Source organism: Chamaea fasciata, unplaced genomic scaffold (genome assembly GCF_029207755.1).
Source record: "Chamaea fasciata isolate MVZ Bird 193981 ecotype frontalis unplaced genomic scaffold, bChaFas1.0.hap1 SCAF_1, whole genome shotgun sequence".
Classification (NCBI taxonomy): Eukaryota; Metazoa; Chordata; class Aves; order Passeriformes; family Sylviidae; genus Chamaea; species Chamaea fasciata.
The window spans coordinates 1,482,481-1,502,837 of record NW_027094086.1 but is presented as its reverse complement, the minus strand read 5'-3'; the positions used below and the strand labels follow the sequence as shown (position 1 = coordinate 1,502,837).

Sequence of the window (20,357 nt, the reverse complement as noted above, 5' to 3'; positions counted from 1 at the left end):
TTTTCCCAGCGCCGCTGGATGCCAGCGCCGGGGCCGGATCCAGCCTTGGTGACACGAAGGTCACGGTACCTCCAGCCCGGCCTTTTCCTCCCCGCTGTCGCCAATCCCGGCTGCGTGTCCTGGCCGTGCTCCGCTCGTCCGTAGAGGAAACCCACGCCCGGGGGGCGATCCCAAGGAAAAAAAAATCCCCAGGGAAGCCTTTCGGCCCTTTGGTTCCGTCCTCTCCTGCATGAGACAATCCCGGCTGTGCGGCTCCGCCGGGCGATGGCCGAGCAGTGAAGATGTCCATGGCCAGGCTCAACAGCGTCAATGGCTTCTTGGAGGACGCCAGGATGGAGCCGGGGGACATGGGCAGGATCCTGCGCTGCCTGGAGATGGGCACCGTCCTCACCTTGTTCTACCAGAAGAAGTCGCAGAGGCCGGAGAGAAGGACCTTCCAGGTGAAGCTGGAGACGCGCCAGATCATCTGGAGCCGGACGCCCGAGAAGGTGGAGGGGGACAGTGAGTATCGGGGGGACAGGGAGGGCTTGGGGGGGAGGACAGAGAAGATTGGGATGACAGAGGAGTATCAGTGGCAGCAGTGTTGGGGGGCTGGGGTTGTGCTGGTGGGATGCTGAGCTATACTGGGGTGACTGGCTGGGGGTGTTCTGGCTGTGTTTGGGTGTCCTTCCAAAGTGGGCTGAGTGGTTGTGGGGTGCATGGATGTGCTACTGGAGTGGGAGGAGTGATTGTGGGGTGCCCGGATATGTTGGGGTGCCTGGGTTTTGTGGCATGTCCTGCAGTGGTGGGTTAATTGGTTGTGGGGTGCCTGGGTTTTCTGGGATGTCCTACAGTGGTGGTGTAATTGGTTGTGGGGTGCCTGGGTCTGTTGGGGTGTCCTACAGCAGTGGGGTGTCTGGCTGGGGGGTTTCTGGGCGTGCTGGGTTTCCCAGCCATGATGGGGTAACTGTTTGTGAGGTGCCTGACTGTGTTGGGGTGTCCTACAGGGGTGGGATAACTGTCTGTGGGATTCCTGCTTGTGTTGGGATGTTCTACCATGGGAAGACTGCTTGGGGGATTTGTGGCCCTGTCAGGATCCACACTGTGGTGGGGTGCCAGATTGTGGGGTTCCTGGCTGTGGTGGGATGTTTTTCCATGTTGGGGTAACTGGTTGTGGGGTTCCTGGCTGTGGTGGGACGTCCTTCCATGGTGGGGTAAGTGGTTATAGGGTGCTTGGGCTTGGTGGGACGTCCTACAGTGGTGGAGTGACAGTTTGTGGGGTGCCTGGATGTGGTGGAGTGTTCTGCCACGGTGAGGTGACTGGTTGTGGAATTCCTGGCCACAGGGGGGATGTCCTACCACGGTGGGATGTTCCCCCCTATGGAATGTCCTACCTTGTCGGGGTGCCTGGCCACAGGGTGATCCCCATAAAATCAGGAGCTGCTGGACTGAGCAACCCTCGCCTCCTTCATCCCACCTTGGAAGTTGTTCTGTGGGATCAAGCTGCTTCCGTTTCATCCCTGGGGATTTATATCCTCCCTGGCAAGGAGGGAAAGGAATGACCACCACTGTTCTTGCTCATGGTGCTTTTAACCCCAAAACCCCACTGGAGCATCCATAAAAATCACCCTTCCCTGTGGATTCACCAGTGGTTGGGAGGTTGTTGGTGCAACAGCACTGGGAATTGTTGGGGGTCCATGTCTTGGTGCTCGTTACCTCAAAGCTTTAATTGAGCTAAAAAAAATCCAGTGGATGGAACCTGGGATTGGGGTGCCATGGAGCGACACCATCACCTCATCCCACATCCCTGTGCAGGGAAGGAGCTCAGTTTTGGGATATCACCTCACCTGGGTGATGGCAAAACCCACCCCAGAAGTTTGGGAGGTGCCTTTTTCCTGGAGAGGCTCCTCCGAAATCACGAATGACCCCTCCAAAAAAATCACCACCTACTGCTGATTCTGTGCAAGACCCATCAAAATCCCCAGGAAGCTTCAGCTCCTGCTTGGAGGGCCTGATCCTGAGGTGGATTTCCAGCTTGGAGCCAGGAAAAGGAGGGTGGCACTCAGAGCTGAGCCCAGGCATGAACAGGATCCATTCTTGTCCAGACCTTTTGGATACAGGAGCAGATTTGTGAAAGCAGGAGGTGATGGAAGGGCACCCAGTTTTGGAGGGGCATTTTAGGTCCTCATGGAGAAGAGCTTGTTATCCAGTCATGGAAATAACACATTTCCAGCTTCTTGTTTTTTTCCGGAAGTGCCATGTGCTGCCAGGTCAGGATCTCAAGTTGCTCATGATGCTGTGCCTCAGTTTCCCCTCTGGAGCCTTAGGATCTATCTTTTCCCATACACCAGCCCAATCTCTCCCATGGGAATTGGGGGCCATCCTCCAAGGTCATCCAGAAGGATGAAAAAAAGGAGGAAAATCCTTCTGGAAACATGCAATCCTGCCATCCCGTCCCACCATTCACTTTTCCTAGTCCGGAGTGGGAGAAATCCCCATCCTGGTGCTGGGCTGGAGCATCCTCACCCCCTGCTCCATCCCTCCTTTCCCACTCTCTGTGATTCTATGGAAGTATCAGGATCTCCCAGACCTCATGCCTGCCCTGTTTGAAATCCCCCCTCCCTGCTTCAAGCCGGCGTCCCGCTTGGAGAGGGATTAGTGGGAAGTGCTGATGTCTCTGTTAGGGACTGTCAGGGCCAGGACACGGATCCTGCCTCTCCCCTGGACCCCCAGGATAATTACACGCTTTGTTAAGCAGCCTCTGGACACGTGTCCGTGTGTCCATGCCTGGGATCGTGTCCATGCCTGGAATCGCCTGGAGCACGGCCTCCAAAATTAACCTCATCCTGGAGGGCTTCCAGCTCGTCGCCCTCAGCAGACCCCAGTTCCCAGCACAAGGTGGAAAACAGCCCCCCAAAAAAAGGATCTTTAGAAGAAATTAAAGGAAAGGGGGGGTGAAGGCAGCATGAAAAATCCAAGAGGATTTTGAAGAGGTGGTTTGACGACACCTCCAGCCTTGTTAATGGCAAATAATTAGAATTAGGACTTTTTTTTTTTTTTTTTTGGGGGGGGGGGTGGGGGGTGAAAATCCAGTTGGGATTTGTCACTGTTGGAAAAGGAGGAAATATTTTGTTCCAGGTTTTAAACCACACCACAGGATCCTGGCAGGATACGGTCTCCCAGTTTTCCCTGTCCAGGAGGGTCTGAGCTGCCACGTCCTGCAAGAAGGGATGACAGAGGTGCCCAGTCCAGCAGGAATTCCCAGCACAACCATTCCCTACAACCCTTTTGCTTCCCTCCTAATGCCTGAAGAAAATCTCCCAGGCTCTCAGCATCCCTAAAATCCCACTGGGCAGAACCTGCTCCTCCATCATCTCCCCACCATTCCAAATCTTTTTTTTGCACCACGCTGCTCGCTTTGCATTAGAAAAGAAAAGGGATTTTCGCAGCTGGAACCGACTTCCAAATCGTTTTAATCGCCCGGGACAATGGAGACAATGCGGGGAGGAGTTTGGAGACAGAGTTCTGACAGGATCGAGGCAAATCCGCTGCAGATGTGGTTTCCAGGAAGCTGCTGCTCGGGTGTATTGTGCAGCCCCGCGCCGCTCCCTCTTCCCCTGTTTTTCATGGGAATGGGCTGTTTGCCCTGGGGAGAAGGATTTGGGGGTGTTGGTGGATGAAAACCTGCGACTGGCAGCCCAGAAATTCCCCATGTCCTGGATTCATCCCACAGTGTGGGCAGCAGGAAAGTGGGAATTCTGCCCCTCCGCCCCACTCAGGTGAAACCCCACTTGTAGAGCTTCCTCCAGCTCTGGGGTCTAACAACAGAGGGATGTGGAGCTGCTGGAGCAAATCCAGAGGAGACCACAGAGATGCTCCAAGGGATGGAGCCCCTCTGCTCTGGAGCCAGGCTGGGAGAGCTGGGAATATCCAACCTGGAGAAGAGAAGTCTCCAGGGAGACCTCAGACCCCTTCCAGTGCCTGAAGGGGCTCCAGGAGAGCTGGAGAGGGACTTGGGACGAGGATCTGGAGTGCCAGGACACAGGGAATGGCTTCCCACTGCCAGAGGGCAGCGTTAGATGGGATATTGGGAAGAAATTCTTCCCTGTGAGGGTGGTGAGGCCCTGTCACAGGTTTCCCAGAGAAGCTGTGGCTGCCCCATCCCTGGAAGTGTCCAAGGCCAGGTTGGACGGGGCTTGGCTTCCACCTGGGATAGTGGAAGGTGTCCCTGCCCATGGTGGGGGTTGGAATGAAATGAGCTTTAAGGTCCCTTTCAACACAAACCATCCTGGAATTAGGAGCAGCTCCCGGAATTCAGGTGCAAGGCTGGATCTTGGAGGAGTTAAATCCAGGGAATGGCAGCATTGCAACTTTTTAGCTAAGCCCTGATAGCCACTGGCTTCTCACCCCTCCCTGGCACCCTGTGGATGGGCAGGTTTGGCTGTTTTTTTAACCTATAAACCCATTTTTATCCCCAAAAATCTGCCTGTTCTTATGGAAGAGGGTTTGCTGTGAGCCACAGGAGCCATGCGGAGACAACAGAGTTTCATTCCTTGAGATCTTGTCCCAAAACAAAGCTCCTGCCGGGGTGCAGAGCTCCTGTGTGCCACTTGTGCTAAAATCCCACTCTGATCCATGAAATTTGGCTTGCGGTCATCCAGCAAAAGAAAGCTGGATAAAGCCTCCACTGTTTTCTGGAGCTTTTCCGCCAAGAAAAACTATTCTTCCCCTCATTTCTTGCTTAATCAGCCTGATTCCTCCCTCGTCCCTTATTCCTCCCTGCATTCAGCTTTTCTTTCCCCTTTGGATCCCCCCCTTTGGATTCGGCTGAGGGTTTCCACCAAGGCACGTCTGCAGCCTTCCCCACCACCACATCGGAAACACGGCCGGGCTGGAAATTCTCCGGGAAATGACCCATTTCCTCGGCAGGACAATACCCCTGGCAAGGTGGTCTGGCCACCCTGGGTCACACAAAGCCCTTTTCCGGTGTCAGTGGTTCATTCCCAGAGGACAAACCTGCCCGGGGGGTGACGGTTGTGGGATCAAGAACAATTTTGTGTGTTTTTCCTCATATTAAGTTATTATTCTTGCTCCCAGTGGGATGTGTCCACTGGGAAGACTGGAAATCTCCCTTGGTGGAGTAGCAGTGAGGAAGAGCGTGGTCCGGAAACCCGGCCCTGCCACCACCATTGGAGCTTTATTTAGCGGGATAATGAGGGAGCAGAGCAGCAGGAAAGCAACGCCCTGTGGTCCCGGCTGCCGGAGCTCCAAATTGCCACTTTGGGGAAGACTTCTCCAAGGAAAACACGAGCTCAGCCTATCCCAGCACAGGGTCTGGCTTGGGGAGGACGAGGTGGCTGGAGATTTGCTGGTTGGGATGGGGTGGGATGAGCCTGGAGGATGCGTGGCAGCCACAAAGCTGGGAAAAGAGTGGGCAGCGCTGTTGGGATGCCACGTCCTGGGGACACGAGTTCCTGGAGAGCACACAGGGCTGAGGGGCCATCAGGCACATGGAGGCAGGGCTGCGGGGACACCCTGTCCTTGGGACACAGATCCCTGGATGACACTTTTCCGTGGCATCCATGGTGCTGTCACTCAGCTGCAGGAGCACTGCAGGGATCTCATCCTGGGGACATCCTGGGACACGGATCCCTGGGGAACATGTGGCTATGTCATCCTGGTCCTCTCGCACAGCTGTAGCAGCACTGCAAGGACCCCGTCCTGGGGATATCCTGGGACACAGATCCCTGTAGGACAGGTGGCCATGGCATCCGTGGTGGTGTCACTCAGCAGCAGTGCAGCACTGCAGGGACCCCATCCTGGGGACATCCTGGGACACCCCATCCTGAGGACATCCTGGGACACCGATCCCTGGAGGACACAAGGCCATGGCACCCTGGTGCCATCCCACTCCAATTGGCAGTGCCATGAAGATGCCTCATCCTGGGGACATGATTCCCTGAAGGAAAGGTGGCCATGGCATCCACGGTGGTGTCACTCAGCAGCAGCAGCAGCACCGTAGGGATCCCGTCCTGGGGACATCCTGGGACACCCCATCCTGGGGACATCCCGGGACACAGATCCCTGGAGGACACAAGGCCGTGGCACCCTGGTGCCATCCCGCTCCAGCAGGCGGTGCCACAGGGACATCCCTTCCTGGGAACACAGCTCCCTGAAGGACATGCCACACCCGTGGTGCCATCACACATCACTGGAGGACACTGGGGACGTGAATCCCTCAAAGACACGTGGCCACAGCACCTATAATTCCACCACACACTCCTGAGGGTATCCCATCCTAGGAGCAAAGTTCTCCAGAGGACACATGTTCTCCTGGAATTCCCGCTTCCCTGAGCCACTCACGTGAGGCTGTGGTGGCAGGGGACGGTTTCACGTTCCTCTCTCCCCACAGTCGACATTCGGGAGATCAAGGAGATCCGCCTGGGGAAGAATTCCCGGGATTTCGAGCGCTACCCCGAGGACGCTCGCAAGCTGGACTTCACCATGTGCTTCATCATCCTCTACGGGATGGACTTCAGGCTGCGGACGCTCAGCGTGGCCGGTGCGTTGGGTCCCTCCCCACTCCTTGTGTCCATCCTTGGGGTCCCACCCCCTTCCCAACATCCCATCATCCCCATCCCAACCTGATTGCCCTCCTCTTCCTCCAACAGCTTTCTGCGAGGAGGACATCAACCTATGGATAACGGGGCTCAACTGGCTGGTGGCTGACACCCAGAGAGCCCAGACCCCACTGCAGATCGAGAGGTGAGGAAGGACCAGCAGATCCCAGTTCCTGATCCCTGTTTTGGGAAGAAAATCTGCCCCAGGCTTGGTCCTCTTTGGGATTGAGCACTGTCTGTCCCTCCCTTCCTTCCCAGGTGGCTACGGAAGCAGTTTGATGGGATGGACCGGGCAAGGGAAGGCAGGTGAGCCACCAGCATGGTGGGTTTAGCTGGGCAGGACCATATTCCACTTGTTGCATTCCAAATCTTGAGGTTGAGCCAGGCTGGGGGTGATGTTTGTGGGACAAGGGAGCAGCAGGGTTTTTGGGATGCTTGAAGGCACCAAAAATCAGAGATTTGGGTGCAGGTCACATCCTTGTGATTATGAGGACCACTGGGACCCATCCCCAGTGCCACATTTTCACCAGTGCCAGAGGGGCCAGGCCATTAATGCAGCCCATAATTATCTTCCCAATACATGAAAACCCCCAAAACAAAGGAATTTGGATTTAAATTGTTATGGGGATGGGAATGGGCATCGCCTCCAAGTAGGATGATGGCTCATAGCACCTGATTGGTTCTTGAATGTGCTTCCTCTCCTTGTCCCTCCGCTCAGACTCATGACAGACACCACATAATTAATCTCAGAAGCATGGAATCATGGAATGGTTTGGATTGGAAAGGGCATGAAAAATCATCTGGTTTCACCTTCCACTAGACCAGGTTGCTCCAAGCCCCATCCAGCCTGGCCTTGGACACCTCCCCAGATGAGAGATCCGCAGTTTCCCTGAGTTCTGTACCACTGCAGGGATCCACAGGCCAGGAGGGTGGGATCCCCATGCCAGGCACCAAGATTTGGGGCGGGACCCTTGGTGTTGGGAGCTGAGATTCTTCCAGAGGTCTGGCAGTCCCCTGACTCTGGTTTTCCCTCTGGCAGCATCACGGTGAAGGACCTGAAGGCGATGCTGCCCCAGGTCAACTACCGCGTTCCCAACATGAGATTCCTGCGGGATAAACTCGTGGTAAGGACCCTCTGGACACCCCAGCTATGAGGGAGATGCTTTTCAACCCACCCCACATGGGCTGGGGCCACTGTGGTGTCACTGGTTCCAATCAGGTGGCCCCACTCTCATCCAGCCCCGTCTCCCACAGGAAGTGGAAGCCAGGAATGAGATGACTTTCTCCCACTTCATCCAGTTCTACAAAAACCTGATGTTTGATGCCCAGAAGTCGGTAAGATCCATGGTTTGGCCTCCCAAGTGTCCCCCATCCTTCTAGGATGTTGTCCCCTTCCAGCTAAGCCTGGACTCCTTCTCTGCCTTCCAGGTCATTGAGCAGCTGGAGCTCTCCTTCCCCTTGCGGTGAGTTCCCAGCTCCCATCCCAATCAATATGCTGAGTTGGATCCATAGAGTGGGAAATACAGCCAGGCTGTGGGGTAGAGCAGGGAATGGGAATGGGGATGGGAGAAGGCATAGGAGAGGGGATGGGAGCAGGGATGGGCATATGGGTGCAGAAGGGATGGGAGCAATGAGGGGAGCTGGGAAGGAAGCAAGGATAGGAACAGGGATGGGAGAAGGGGTGAGCAGGGATGGGAGATGGGATGGCTGTCAGGGATGTAGGGACGTCACCCTGCCCTCCTCCCAGTATCCTCGGACAATGCTGCACATTCCAGCTGGTGCCAGCCTCTCCCAGCCACAGGGTGGAGGGACTGGTGGGAATGGGGGTCATGGGGAGGCTGAGCTGCAGATGGGCACCGATGGCCTCAACTCTGCCGTGGGATCTATCCCAATTCCTTCTCCTGCTCCTCACTGGTGGCTGCTCCTTGTCCCAGGAACGTGGACCGCCCTGAGCTGTGCCAAGTGTCCCTCTATGACTTCCAGAAGTTCCTGCTGCATGACCAGAAGGTGGGGTTTCCCTGAGAACTCTGCAGCCTGAGGAACTCCCATGGGATGCTCCAGCCCAGCTCCCCCACTAACAACAGCCATGTTTGTATCCCAGGAATCCTGGGCCAGTGACGTGGGCATGGTGCGGGACTACATGTGCTCCTACCTCAAGGAGAGCTCCAACGAGGCGTCGGATCCCTCCTTCCAGCTGGATGAGGTGGGTGGCCCCACACAGCGTCCCCACAGGGATCTCCCCAGCACCATCAGGCTCTGACCTCTCTGCTTCTCCACCGCCAGTTCCTCACATACCTCTTCTCCAAGGAAAACATGGTGATGGATGCTAAGTACGAGCGCGTGGTGCCCGAGGAGATGAACCACCCCTTGTCCCAGTACTGGATCTCCTCATCCCACAACACGTAAGGAATTTTCCTCACATGGGCGTTCCTCGGGGACATCCATGAGCATCCCATCATCCTTGTCTCTCCTCTGCAGGTACCTGACAGGAGACCAGTTCTCCAGTGAGTCCTCCCTGGAAGCGTATGCCCGGTGCCTGCGGATGGGCTGCCGCTGCATCGAGTGTGAGTCCCACCAGCCCTTCACGGGGATGCTGGAACCCCTCATGTCCCATCAAACAGACCATTCCCTGCCCCTATCCCATGGGATCAGGGCAGAGGGTCTTTCCCTGTCATTTGGGTGCTCAAAAAATGGTTCCCAGCACTTAGCTGGTGGCAAACATGAATTAACCAAGGTGTTTTCCTTCTCAGTGGATTGCTGGGATGGCCCGGACGATCTCCCCATCATCTACCACGGCCACACGCTCACCTCCAAGATCAAATTCCTGGATGTGCTGCACACCATCAAGGAGCACGCCTTCGTCACCTCTGAGTAAGCCCCAGCTTCCCCAATGATCTCTGAATTCTGGGAACCTCTCCCTTGCCTTCACCTGAGGCCAACATTTCTGCCTGCCTGCTCCAGGTTCCCCATCATCCTCTCCATTGAAGACCACTGCAGCATCGTCCAGCAGAGGAACATGGCCTCCCACTTCAAGAAGGTTTTTGGGGACATGCTCCTCACCAAGCCAGTGGACATCAACGCCGATGAGTTGCCCTCGCCCACCCAGCTGAAGAAGAAAATCCTAATCAAGGTGTGGAGCAGACAAAACCCATCTTTGCTGGAGGGACGCCAATTGTGTTGGGTTCTACACCAGGAGATGGTCAAGGGGTGGTGGGAAGGGACCTGTGGGAGGTTGATCCTGAGGGTTGGGAGCTCGGTGTGACAGGCGCACCATGGCCACCATTGAGCTCCCCTCCCTGGGTGTCCCCCAGCACAAGAAACTGGTCGAAGGGAACCTGTACGAGGAGGTCTCCACTGCCAGTTACTCAGAGAACGACATCAGCAACTCCATCAAGAATGGAATTCTCTACCTTGAAGACCCCATCGACCACGTAAGGAAAGCCCCCAGGGGCTGAGTGGGATCTGTCAGACATTGAGGTTTGGGATGGGCTCTTCTAGACTCACTGTGATACTGTGAGCAGGAAGAAAGGCATTAAAAACCCCATCCCAAAGCTCTATTTCTCTGTCATCCTCTTCTTCACCCCACCGATGTTCTTCCTCCTTTCCAGACCTGGAGCCCTCATTATTTTGTCCTGACAAGCAACAAGATTTACTACTCGGAGGAGACATCCCGCTACCAGTTCAACGAGGATGAAGAGGAGGTGGAGCAGAAGGAGGTGCGTGAGGGGCAGGGCGAGGTGACAACTCCGTGGGGCGGGTGACAGGGTGGCAACGCCCACTTTGGGATGAACTTGCAGGAGTTCAACAACAACGAGCTGCACTTCACGGAGAAGTGGTTCCACGGCAAGCTCGGGGGTGGCCGTGACGGGCGACAGATTGCGGAGAAGCTGCTGCACGAGTACTGCACCGAGACGGGCGGCAAGGACGGCACCTTCCTGGTGCGCGAGAGCGAGACCTTCGTGGGCGACTACACCCTCTCCTTCTGGTAGGGGCTGCAGCAGAGAGGCAGGATCCCACCCTCCCTGGGTGACCCTCCGGTCAATGCCTGTTTTTGGTGGCTGGAATGGCTTTTGGGGGAGGAATGTCACCTTTTTGTGACATTCAAAGTATGGAATGGTGAGGATGTGAACCCGGACTGACTTGGCTTTCTTTCACCCGCGTGGCAGGAGGTCCAGCCGGGTGCAGCACTGCCGGATCCACTCGCGGCAGGAGGCTGGGGCCACCAAGTTCTACCTGACAGACAACCTGGTCTTCGACAGCCTCTACAGCCTCATCTGCCACTACCGGGAGGTGCCACTGCGCTGCAACGAGTTTGAGATGCGCCTCACCGACCCCGTCCCCCAACCCAACGCCCATGAGAGCAAAGAGTGAGCATCCTCCCAGTCCCCACACGCTTGATCCCATGGGTCCACCAGCCTCCTCCAGCCCCAGCAGGGTGTGGAGATGCCGGTGCCAGCCCCCCGTCTCCGTGTTCTCCCTGGCCAGGTGGTACCATGCCAGCTTGACGCGTCTCCAGGCCGAGCACATGCTGATGCGGGTCCCGCGGGATGGAGCATTCCTGGTGCGGAAGCGCAGTGAACCCAACTCCTACGCCATCTCCTTCCGGTGAGTGTGGCCACCACGAGGCCAGTTGGGCTTGGCCAAGCTGTGGACTGTCTGTTGTGACCCCGAGCTGGGTGGCAGGCGCCTGCTGTGGGTGACACAGTGAGACACGTGATGGTGCCATGAAGGGGAAACCCTCTCCATGACGTCCTCAGGGTGGTCACCTTGGTGGCATCCCCAAGCATCACCTCCCATCCATCCCCATCATGGAGCCAGGATCCAGCCACCCCTCACTCATCCCATTCCCGTTTCTCCTGGCTCCAGGGCGGAGGGGAAGATCAAGCACTGCCGCATCCAGCAGGAAGGGCGGCTCTTCATGCTGGGCAGCTCAGCCGAGTTCGAGAGCCTCGTGGACCTCATCAGCTACTACGAGAAGCACCCGCTGTACCGCAAGATGAAGCTGCGCTACCCCATCAACGAGGAGACCCTGGAGAAGATGGGCACCACTGTGAGTTCTCCCAGCAGTAGGGATGGTGTGGGTTCTGTTCCATGAGCCCTATCCTCAGCTCCACCATCTTTCAGAATTTTGGTTGGAGCCCAACTGGAACCGGCCAAGCTTGTCCCATAGTCATCATCCAGCATTAAAAATTCCACCATAATTCCCTTTTCCAACAAGTTGCAAAGGGATATTAGATCCCACTCAACCTCCTCTGATCCCCTCATAACCCCTGCCCACATCCAGGTGACCCTCTCAGGTATTTCTCCTTGCAGGAACTGGACTATGGAGCCCTGTATGAGGTGCGGACTCCCCACTTCTACGTGGAGGCCAACAAGATGCCAATGGCCAGGGTAAGGGGCCAAGCTGGTATCCTGGGAAGTGGTGGGTGGTGGGATATGGCAATTGGAGTGCTGGGGTTCCTGGGTGGTCCTTCCCCAGATCCATCACACCTCCCACCACTGCTGACCGGAGAAGTGGTGATGTTGTGTTCGGGGTTTTTTTGAGCCTCAAGTGATGCTGGAGCTGGACCCGGCCGACATCATCGTCACTTGGGGACAATCCCAAGTGACAGTGACAGCACTGTCACAGTGTGGTGGGGAACAGGGCTGGAGAGACCCCATCCTGGAGCAGGGACCCGGCAGAAGTTTGCCCCAACAGCAAGGAAATCCCTTTGCACTGGGGAACCCCTAAAAAGCAGGTCTAGGGTCAATTCCCAGGTGGTGGAGTCTCCATCCTCAGAGGTTTTTGGGACTTGCTTGTTCTTGGAGTTGATCCAAGCTTCACCCTTGGAGGTTTTTGGGATTAGGCGGGTCTTGGAGCTGACCCAGTCTCCATCCTTGGTGGTTTTTGTGACTGGACATATCTTGGAGTTGACCCTGGGAGAGGCTGGATTGGAGCCCTAAGGTTCCTTTCCTGTGATCCTACAATCCCATGGTCCAGCACTGCTGGTGCTTTAATGGTCCCTTTGCAGCAAGGTAAGACCACACAAAGGAAAACTTAACCCAGAGGGGTTTTTTCCTGGGACTGTGGTAATATCAGAGGATTAACCCTTCAGTGCACTAGGAGAAACCATTGGGGATGGTCCCAAAAAATGAGTCTGATCTGCTCTGAATGTGGTGATCCTGCGGGACCGCAGTCACCTCCAGCCCTCTTGTCCCCTCTAACCCATCCCACTGCCATGAGCAATTTGGAAGCTGGAGAGGGACTTTTTGTCAGGAACTGCAGATAGGTCAAGGAGTAATGGGTACAAAATGGAGGAAATCCAGGTTAGATTTTAGGAAGAGTTTTTTTATTGTGTGGGTGGTGAGACACTGGAATAGAGAAATTGTGGATGCCCCATCCCTGGAGGTGCCCAGGGCCAGGTTGGATGGAGTTTGGATCAACCTGGTCTACTGGAAAGTGTCTCTGCCCATGGTGGGATGGGTTGGAATGTGATGACCTTCAAGGTCTATTCCAACCCCTTAACATTCTGTGATGCCATGATTTGGGGTCAGCAGCCCCCACGCTCCACTATGTGTTCTTGAGGGGCTGGGCTGAGTGGGGTGCCAGACGCTGGGTGGTGACACACGTGTCCCTCTTCCCGGTGTCCCCAGTGCACGGTGAAGGCTCTGTATGACTACAAGGCACAACGGGAGGACGAGCTGTCGTTCTGCAAGCAGGCCATCATCCACAACGTGGACAAGCAGGACGGCGGCTGGTGAGGGCGGTCACTTGGGTGTCACCGTGGGCGGGACATGGAGGGGACGGACACCCCGGATGTTCCCATGGCGGGTTTTGACTCAGCCTCCTTCTCTGTCCCCTCACCCCTTCTCCAACCACCCCCTGGCACTGCATGCAGCAGGGACACCCCTGTCCCCCCCCTCCCCGAAATCTGTCCGCTCGCCTTGATCCTCTGACCCCTTGCAGGTGGCGAGGGGACTACGGGGGCAAGAAGCAGCTCTGGTTTCCGGCCAACTACGTGGAGGAGATTGTCGGCACCCAGGCACAGGAGCAGGATGAGGCCGTGAGTGCCACCTCCCTGGGACCCTGGGAGTGAGGACACTCGAGCCAGGATCCTTGACCAAGTCCAGACCCTTATCCTGAGGCTGGGAGATGCTCACGATCCTGTTCTAGCTTGGATCCTTTTCCAGAGGCTGGGGGATGCTCACAATCCTGCTCCAGCTTGGATCCTTATCCTGAGGCTGGGGGATGCTCATGGTCCTGCTCCCAGCCTAGACCTTAATCCAGAGGCTGGGGAACGTTCCTGGCCCTACTCCAACTTGGACCTATTTCTGGGAGTTGGAAAATACTCCTGGTCCTGTTCCAGCCCATATCTTTATCCAGAGGCTGTGGGAAGCTCCCGTCTCCACTCCAGCTTGGACCCTTTTCTGGAAGCTGCAGGATATTTCAAGCCCAGATCCTTATCCAGAGGCTGAGGAATGCTCTTGGTCCTGGTCCAGTCCAGATTTTTATCTGGAGGCTGAGGGATGTTCTTGGCCCTACTCCCACTTGGACAATTTATTAGGAGCTGGAGGATGCTCCCAGTTCTGTTCCAGCCCTGATCTCTGTCTGGAGGCTGGGTGATAATCTTGGCCATACTCCAGCTTGGATCCTTTCCTGAAAACTGGAGGATTATTTTTTTTTTTTCCCAGCCTTGCTCCAGCCCAGACCCTTATCCAGAATCCTGGTGATGTTCCTGATCCCACAGAGTCAGGGGATGATCTTGGTCCTGCTCTAACCCAGACCTTTATCCAAAATTTGGGGGATGGTCCCTGCCCTGTACCAGCCCAGACCCTTATCCAGGGGCTGGGGGATGCTCGTGATCCTGCTCCAACCCACCTCTTGGGGTGATCTCCTGGGTGTTTTTTCCCTTCTTTTCCTCAGATCTGTCCAACTCGGAGGGCTGGATGGTGGTTGCCTGTAACCCACAGGCCTCCTCCATATTACTTCTTCCTTCCTCTCTTGCAGTCATCAGAAAACAGCCCCCTGGGGAATTTCCTGAAGGGCTTCATCGATGTCCCATCCTGCCATGTCGGTGAGTGTCCCTACTTATGGATTTGGGGGGAATTTGGAGGAACTGGGATGTCCAGATGATTCAGGGGACATTTTCCCTTGGTTCCAAGGGCGTGTTTCAGCATGCAAAGCTGAAGCCACACATTGAAAAAATGGGATCCTTACAGGAGGAGAATCCTGATGGATGGTGGGGTGCCAGGAGGGGCTGGTGGGGGCCTGGGAGCGGGACCTCTGAGGTTTCGTTTGCTCCACAGAGCCATCCGTTGGGAATGTCTTCGAGTAAAGCCCCCCTCTGATGTCCTTATAGTTATCTCCAAAGACGGGAGGAGCTCCAAACCATTTGTCTTCACCATCCATTCCCAGCAGATGTCCCACGCAGCCCAGTCACTGGACGTGGCCGCTGACACGCAGGAGGAACTCAGCGAGTGGGTGGCCAAGATCCGGGAGGCCACGCAGAACGCCGACGCCAGGGTGAGGGGATGCAGAGGACGGGGCTGGACGGTCCCTTTCTCGTGGAGATTGTTCCTAGTGTCTCCAAAGGAAGAGTCTGGGGGGAGACTTGCAGCTCCTGTTTTTCCTGGTGCAGATGCAAGAGGGGAAGATCATGGAGCGGAGGAAGAAGATTGCCCTGGAGCTCTCAGAGCTGGTCGTGTATTGCCGGCCGGTGCCGTTCGATGAGGACAGTAAGTCCTGGAGAAGTGGGATAAAGGGATGAGCATGGGAAGAGACAGGTGGGAAGAACCATCCAGGTCTCATTCCTTCCCTGATGGCCGCTCTTGTGCTTGCAGAGATTGGCACAGACAAGGCATGTTACCGGGACATGTCGTCCTTCCCGGAGACCAAGGCGGAGAAATACGCCAACCGCAGCAAGGGCAAGAAGTTCCTGCAGTACAACCGCCGCCAGCTGAGCCGCATCTATCCCAAAGGACAGCGCCTGGACTCCTCCAACTATGACCCGCTGCCCATGTGGATCTGTGGGAGCCAACTCGTGGCCCTCAACTTCCAGACACCCGGTAAATCCTGCTCCTGGGTTTGTTGTTGGCCTCACCCCTGAAAGCTGTCTCAAAATTCCCATTCCCAATGCTTCTGCCCTGGGTCGTCTTGTTGGAGGTGGTTTGGGTGATCTCTCCAACCTTTGTCTCCATCCTCATGGGGACCCGAGTGGTTTGGATGCTCTTCAAACTTTTCCTCATCCTGATGGGAACACAGGAGGTGGTTTGGATGGTTTCTCCAAGCTTTGTCCTCATCCTGATGGATACGCAGGAGGTGGTTTGGATGATATCTCCAAGCTTTGTCCTTGTCCTGATGGAGACACAGGAGGTGGTTTGGATGCTCTCCAACCTTTGTCTTATCCTGATGGGGATGCAGAGGGTGGTTTGGATGATCTCTCCAAGATTTGTCCTTATTCTAGTGGGCACACAGGTGGTTTGGATTCTCTCCAATCTTTGTCCTCATCCTGATGGGCATATCTCCATGCAATCACTAAGCGATTCATGCAAAACTTGGCTGCATCCCTCCTCCAACCATGGCTGGGGGCTCTTGGTTGGGTTTGCAGGATAGGACCTTCTGCCCAAGGACCTTGGGGAGGTCCCTGAGCCCCACACTCACATCTGCTCTGTCCCCTCGGCCACAGACAAACCGATGCAGCTGAACCAGGCGCTCTTCATGCTCGGTGGCCGCAGCGGCTACGTCCTGCAGCCGGACATCATGAGGGACGAGACCTTCGACCCCTTCGACAAGAACAGCCTGAAGATTGTGGAGCCCATCACAGTCCAGCTGCAGGCAAGTGTGCAAGGACAGCAAGACCACCTTGAGGTGGTCACGATCGAGATGGGAGCTCCTCCATTATTTTTGGCTCAGCCAGGGGTGGTTTTTACTTTTTCCAGCTACATATTTGCTCCATGGAGCTTGTTACCCTTGGGAGTTCTTCTCCATCCAGTGTGGCCAGACCTCACCCTCCTCTTCCTCCCATTTCTCCCACAGATCCTCGGTGCCCGACACCTGCCCAAGAACGGGAGGAGCATCGTGTGCCCCTTTGTGGAGGTGGAGGTTTGCGGCTCCGAGTATGACAACAGCAAGAACAAGACGGATGTCGTAGGTGAGGGACCACAAGCATGACGTCCCCGCCCTTAGGGACAACCCTGACTCTGCCCTCTGTCATTCTCTTGAGAGGACGTGGGTGATGGGGCCTGGATTTGTGCTCTCTCCCACAGCCGACAACGGCTTCAACCCCGTCTGGCTCTTCAAGCAGTTTGTCTTTGACATCAACAACCCCGAGTTCGCCTTCCTCCGCTTCGTGGTGTATGAGGAGGACATGTTCAGTGACCCCAACTTCTTGGCACAAGCCACCTTCCCTGTCAAGGGCCTCAAAACAGGTATGGTTCTTCCATCATCATCACCATCACCACCTCCATCATAATCATGGAATCCCGGAAGTGTTTGGGTTGCAAGGGGCTTTTAAAGGTCATCTTGTCCAAGCCCCCTGCAATCATCATTATCTCCGTCATCATTATCATGATCTCCATGATTCAGTCATGGAGTCATAAAAGGGTTTGGGTTGGTAGGGACCTTTAAAGGTCTTCTAGTGCAACCCTCCTGCAATTGTCATCATCATGATCTCCATCACTGAGTCTTGGAATCATAGAAGGGTTTGGCTAGGAAGGGGCTTTTAAAGGTCATCCAGTCCAAATCCCCTTCAATCATCATCTTCATCATCTCCATCATTAAGTCATGGAGTCTTAGAAGGGTTTGGGTTGGAAGGGTCCTCTAAAGGTCTTCTAGTGCAAACCCCCTGTGACCATCATCGTTATCTCCCTGGAGTCCTGGCCATGGTGAGGGGCTCGGACCCTGCTGTGGTGCTGAGCTCGTGTTGTGATGTTGTGTCCAGGCTACCGGTCAGTGCCGTTGAAGAACAGCTACACCGAGGACCTGGAGCTCGCCTCCCTCCTCATCCACATCGAAATCATCAATGCCAAGGCAGGTGACCCAGGCGGCTTGGAAAACCCGAAACAAGGGAAACCAACTCTTTGGGGTGTCCTGCCCACCCCACCAGCCTCACACGCTTGTTTCGGAGCAGGAGGAAGATGAGGAGAACCTCTACTCATCCATCCAGCAGCTCCGGGACCGTGCCAGCGAGCTCTCCAGCCAGGTCTCCAGCTACGAGCGCACCAACGGCTGCGATTCCCGCTACCAGCAGCGCCTGGACGAGCTCCGGGCGGCCCAGGAGCGGCTCATGGAGCTCACCGAAGTCCGCAACCGCAAGTGAGTTGTCCCCTCCCTGTGGCTTCGGCAGGTCCCTCTTGAGGGAGGGTCCCTAAGGCCACCACCCTGCTCCCCACCAGGTTGATGGAGAAGAAGAAGAGGGACCGGCAGATGGTCACCAAGCGCAGCTGAGCTGGAGGGACTCGAGCTGAGGAGCTCCCCCAGCCACCTCCTCTCCTACCACAGAGGGAGGTGGGATGGCCACATCTGGACCTCCCACCACGCCCAGGGGTGGGTGACAGCAGCGTGACAAATTGGGGGATGAAAGGGGACCTTGGGTAGCTGTGCCTGTGACGGGGGTGAGGCGGGAGGTGGGATGCTCTGGCTTCAATCCCAGGTGCCTCCAGCTTCATCCCATGTTCCCTGGGGCTTGTGGCCACATCCTTGGCCCCATGGGGTGGCTCCTCCTCACCCAACGTTCTCGATGTCCCACCATCCCATGGCAGCCCCGTGACTGATGGGGAAACAGGCACAAGGGCCCAGCCGGCCCGGGATGGGGCAGGACCGGCCACCTCCGTCCTGGGCACATATGTCAGGACTGTCTGGGGGTGAGGCACCAGGATGGGGACACAGGGGACACTTTTGGGGGGGAGTTAGGGGGGTATTTTGCTCCCCCGCTATAAATATCTGTATTTTCTTCTTTTATCCAGCGTGTACATATGGCGTGGGGGGAGGGGGTGTCTGTACCAGCCACAGTATTAGGGCACAAGGGGGACCCCAAAATGTCCAGACATGTCCCAGCATGGGACCAAGGGAACTGGGGACAAAGTCTGGGGGTGCCCCACAAGGCAGAGTGGCCTTTGACAGGGTGACCTGAGTAGGCACCTGGTAAATACAGGCAGCAAAGTGGTCCCAGAGGGGACAGGGATGTCCCCGAGGTGACCCAGAGTTGTCACCAAACTCTGGGAATGGGGACAGAGCCTGCCAGTAAAGCCAACTGAGGGGATGGCCAGCCCAGTGGTGGCTGGGGACATCTTCGGGTGTCCCCCGGGGTCGGGGTGACCCGGCAGGGGAGACCTGTGTATTCTTTGTATGAAAATAAATCTATTTAGCCAATATTTATACCCTGCTGCTGTGACATGGTGTCCCCTCCTAGCTCTGCTGCCACCTCGATGACCCCAGGGTGGGTGATGTCACCCAGGAGGTGGCTTGGTAGTCCCAGATCCAGTGTGTCATCCTTGTCCCAGCAGCAGTGGGGACACTTGGGGGTGTGTTGTGGCAGGTGGGGCCACCCAGAAGGGACACAAGGCAGAGGGACACAGGACACAGGGACACAGGGACAATGGATACAAGGTTGTGGGGACACAGGGCCATGGGGACATGAGGCCATGGGGACAGAGGGCTCTGAGGACACACAGCTATGGGGATGCAGGATCACAGGGCCATGCTATGGGGACACACATGGGGACAGCCACGAATCCAGAGGGATTTGGGTTCATGGGAACACACATACAGATCCATAGGGATTTGGGGACATCAGGGTACACGTGGATCCATAGGGATTTGGGTTCATGGGGTCACACACCCCTGGATCCACAGGGATTTGGGTCCATGGGAACACAGGTTCAAAGATCCATAGGGATTTGGGTCCATGCAAACACGCAAATCCACAGGGATTTGGGCCCATGGAAATACTTGTGAATCCATTAGAATTTGGGTCCACTAGGATACACACGAGTCCATAGGGATTTGGGTCCATGGGAACACACACAGATCCATAGGCATTTGGCTACATCAGGATACACCTGGATCCATAGGGATTTGGGTCCAGGGGGACACAGGTGCAGGAATCCAGAGGGCTTTGAGTCCCTGGAAACACACGTGAATCAACATGGAATTGGGCCCATGGAAACACATGTGAATCCATTAGAATTTGGGTCCATTAGGACACGAATCCATAGGGATTTGGGTCCATGGGGACACACACAGATCCATAGGGACGTGGCACCGTGGGGACACGCATGGACCAGAGGGACACGGGTCCCCGGAAACACATGTGAATCCACTGAGATTTGGGTCTATTAGGACACACACGAATCCACAGCGATTTGCGTCCATGGGAACATGCACCCCAGGGTCCGTAGGGCTTTAGGATCATGGAAACACCCGCGAATCCACAGGGATTTGGCTTCATGGAAATACCCCCCGCCCGCCGCCCCTCACGCAGTTCCCGCCTCCCCCCCAAGGCCGGCTGGCGGTGGGCGGGGCTTGGTGCGGAGCCACGCCCCCTCGTCGCCTTTTGACCCCGCCCTTCACTTCCATTGGCTGTCCTCCTCTCCCCGCCGCTTCCTATTGGCTACAGGGCCTCGCGCGCGCCCGGACGCGGAAGTGCCGGGGCCGGAGCCGCGGCGGAGACGGTGAGGGGAGGGGGGAGGGGTCGAGCTCAGATCCCGCTCAGCGCCTTGGGAATGGGGATTTATTCCCATAAATCGGGGGAAATTGGGAACATTTTGGTTTAAATACCC

General features: G+C 56.1%; 2 protein-coding genes across 2 annotated transcripts in view; one reads left to right on the top strand and one right to left on the bottom strand.

Moving 5' to 3' along the window:
- The window catches only part of ZC3H3 (zinc finger CCCH-type containing 3), a 136,706-nt gene extending 136,550 nt beyond the window's left edge, over window positions 1-156 (bottom strand). The window contains exon 1 of the mRNA XM_066209065.1: window positions 70-156. The gene's annotated coding sequence lies outside the window, so the exon portion shown is untranslated. The remainder of the gene's footprint in view (window positions 1-69) is intronic.
- A 99-nt stretch (window positions 157-255) lies between these two features.
- LOC136305534 (1-phosphatidylinositol 4,5-bisphosphate phosphodiesterase gamma-1-like) lies at window positions 256-18,956 on the top strand. Its single transcript, XM_066208825.1, has 32 exons — window positions 256-501; window positions 6,392-6,541; window positions 6,651-6,744; window positions 6,858-6,905; window positions 7,639-7,723; window positions 7,854-7,934; window positions 8,028-8,062; window positions 8,534-8,606; window positions 8,701-8,802; window positions 8,883-9,001; window positions 9,078-9,163; window positions 9,350-9,470; window positions 9,561-9,729; window positions 9,911-10,030; window positions 10,208-10,315; window positions 10,397-10,584; window positions 10,766-10,966; window positions 11,085-11,204; window positions 11,466-11,649; window positions 11,913-11,990; window positions 13,233-13,336; window positions 13,546-13,642; window positions 14,587-14,653; window positions 14,939-15,102; window positions 15,218-15,314; window positions 15,420-15,644; window positions 16,265-16,413; window positions 16,615-16,729; window positions 16,845-17,006; window positions 17,519-17,607; window positions 17,708-17,892; window positions 17,973-18,956. Exons 1-32 carry the CDS (start codon window positions 282-284, stop codon window positions 18,022-18,024), a joined length of 3,888 nt encoding a protein of 1,295 aa, XP_066064922.1. The 5' UTR covers window positions 256-281; the 3' UTR covers window positions 18,025-18,956.
- The last annotated feature ends 1,401 nt before the right edge of the window (window positions 18,957-20,357 follow it).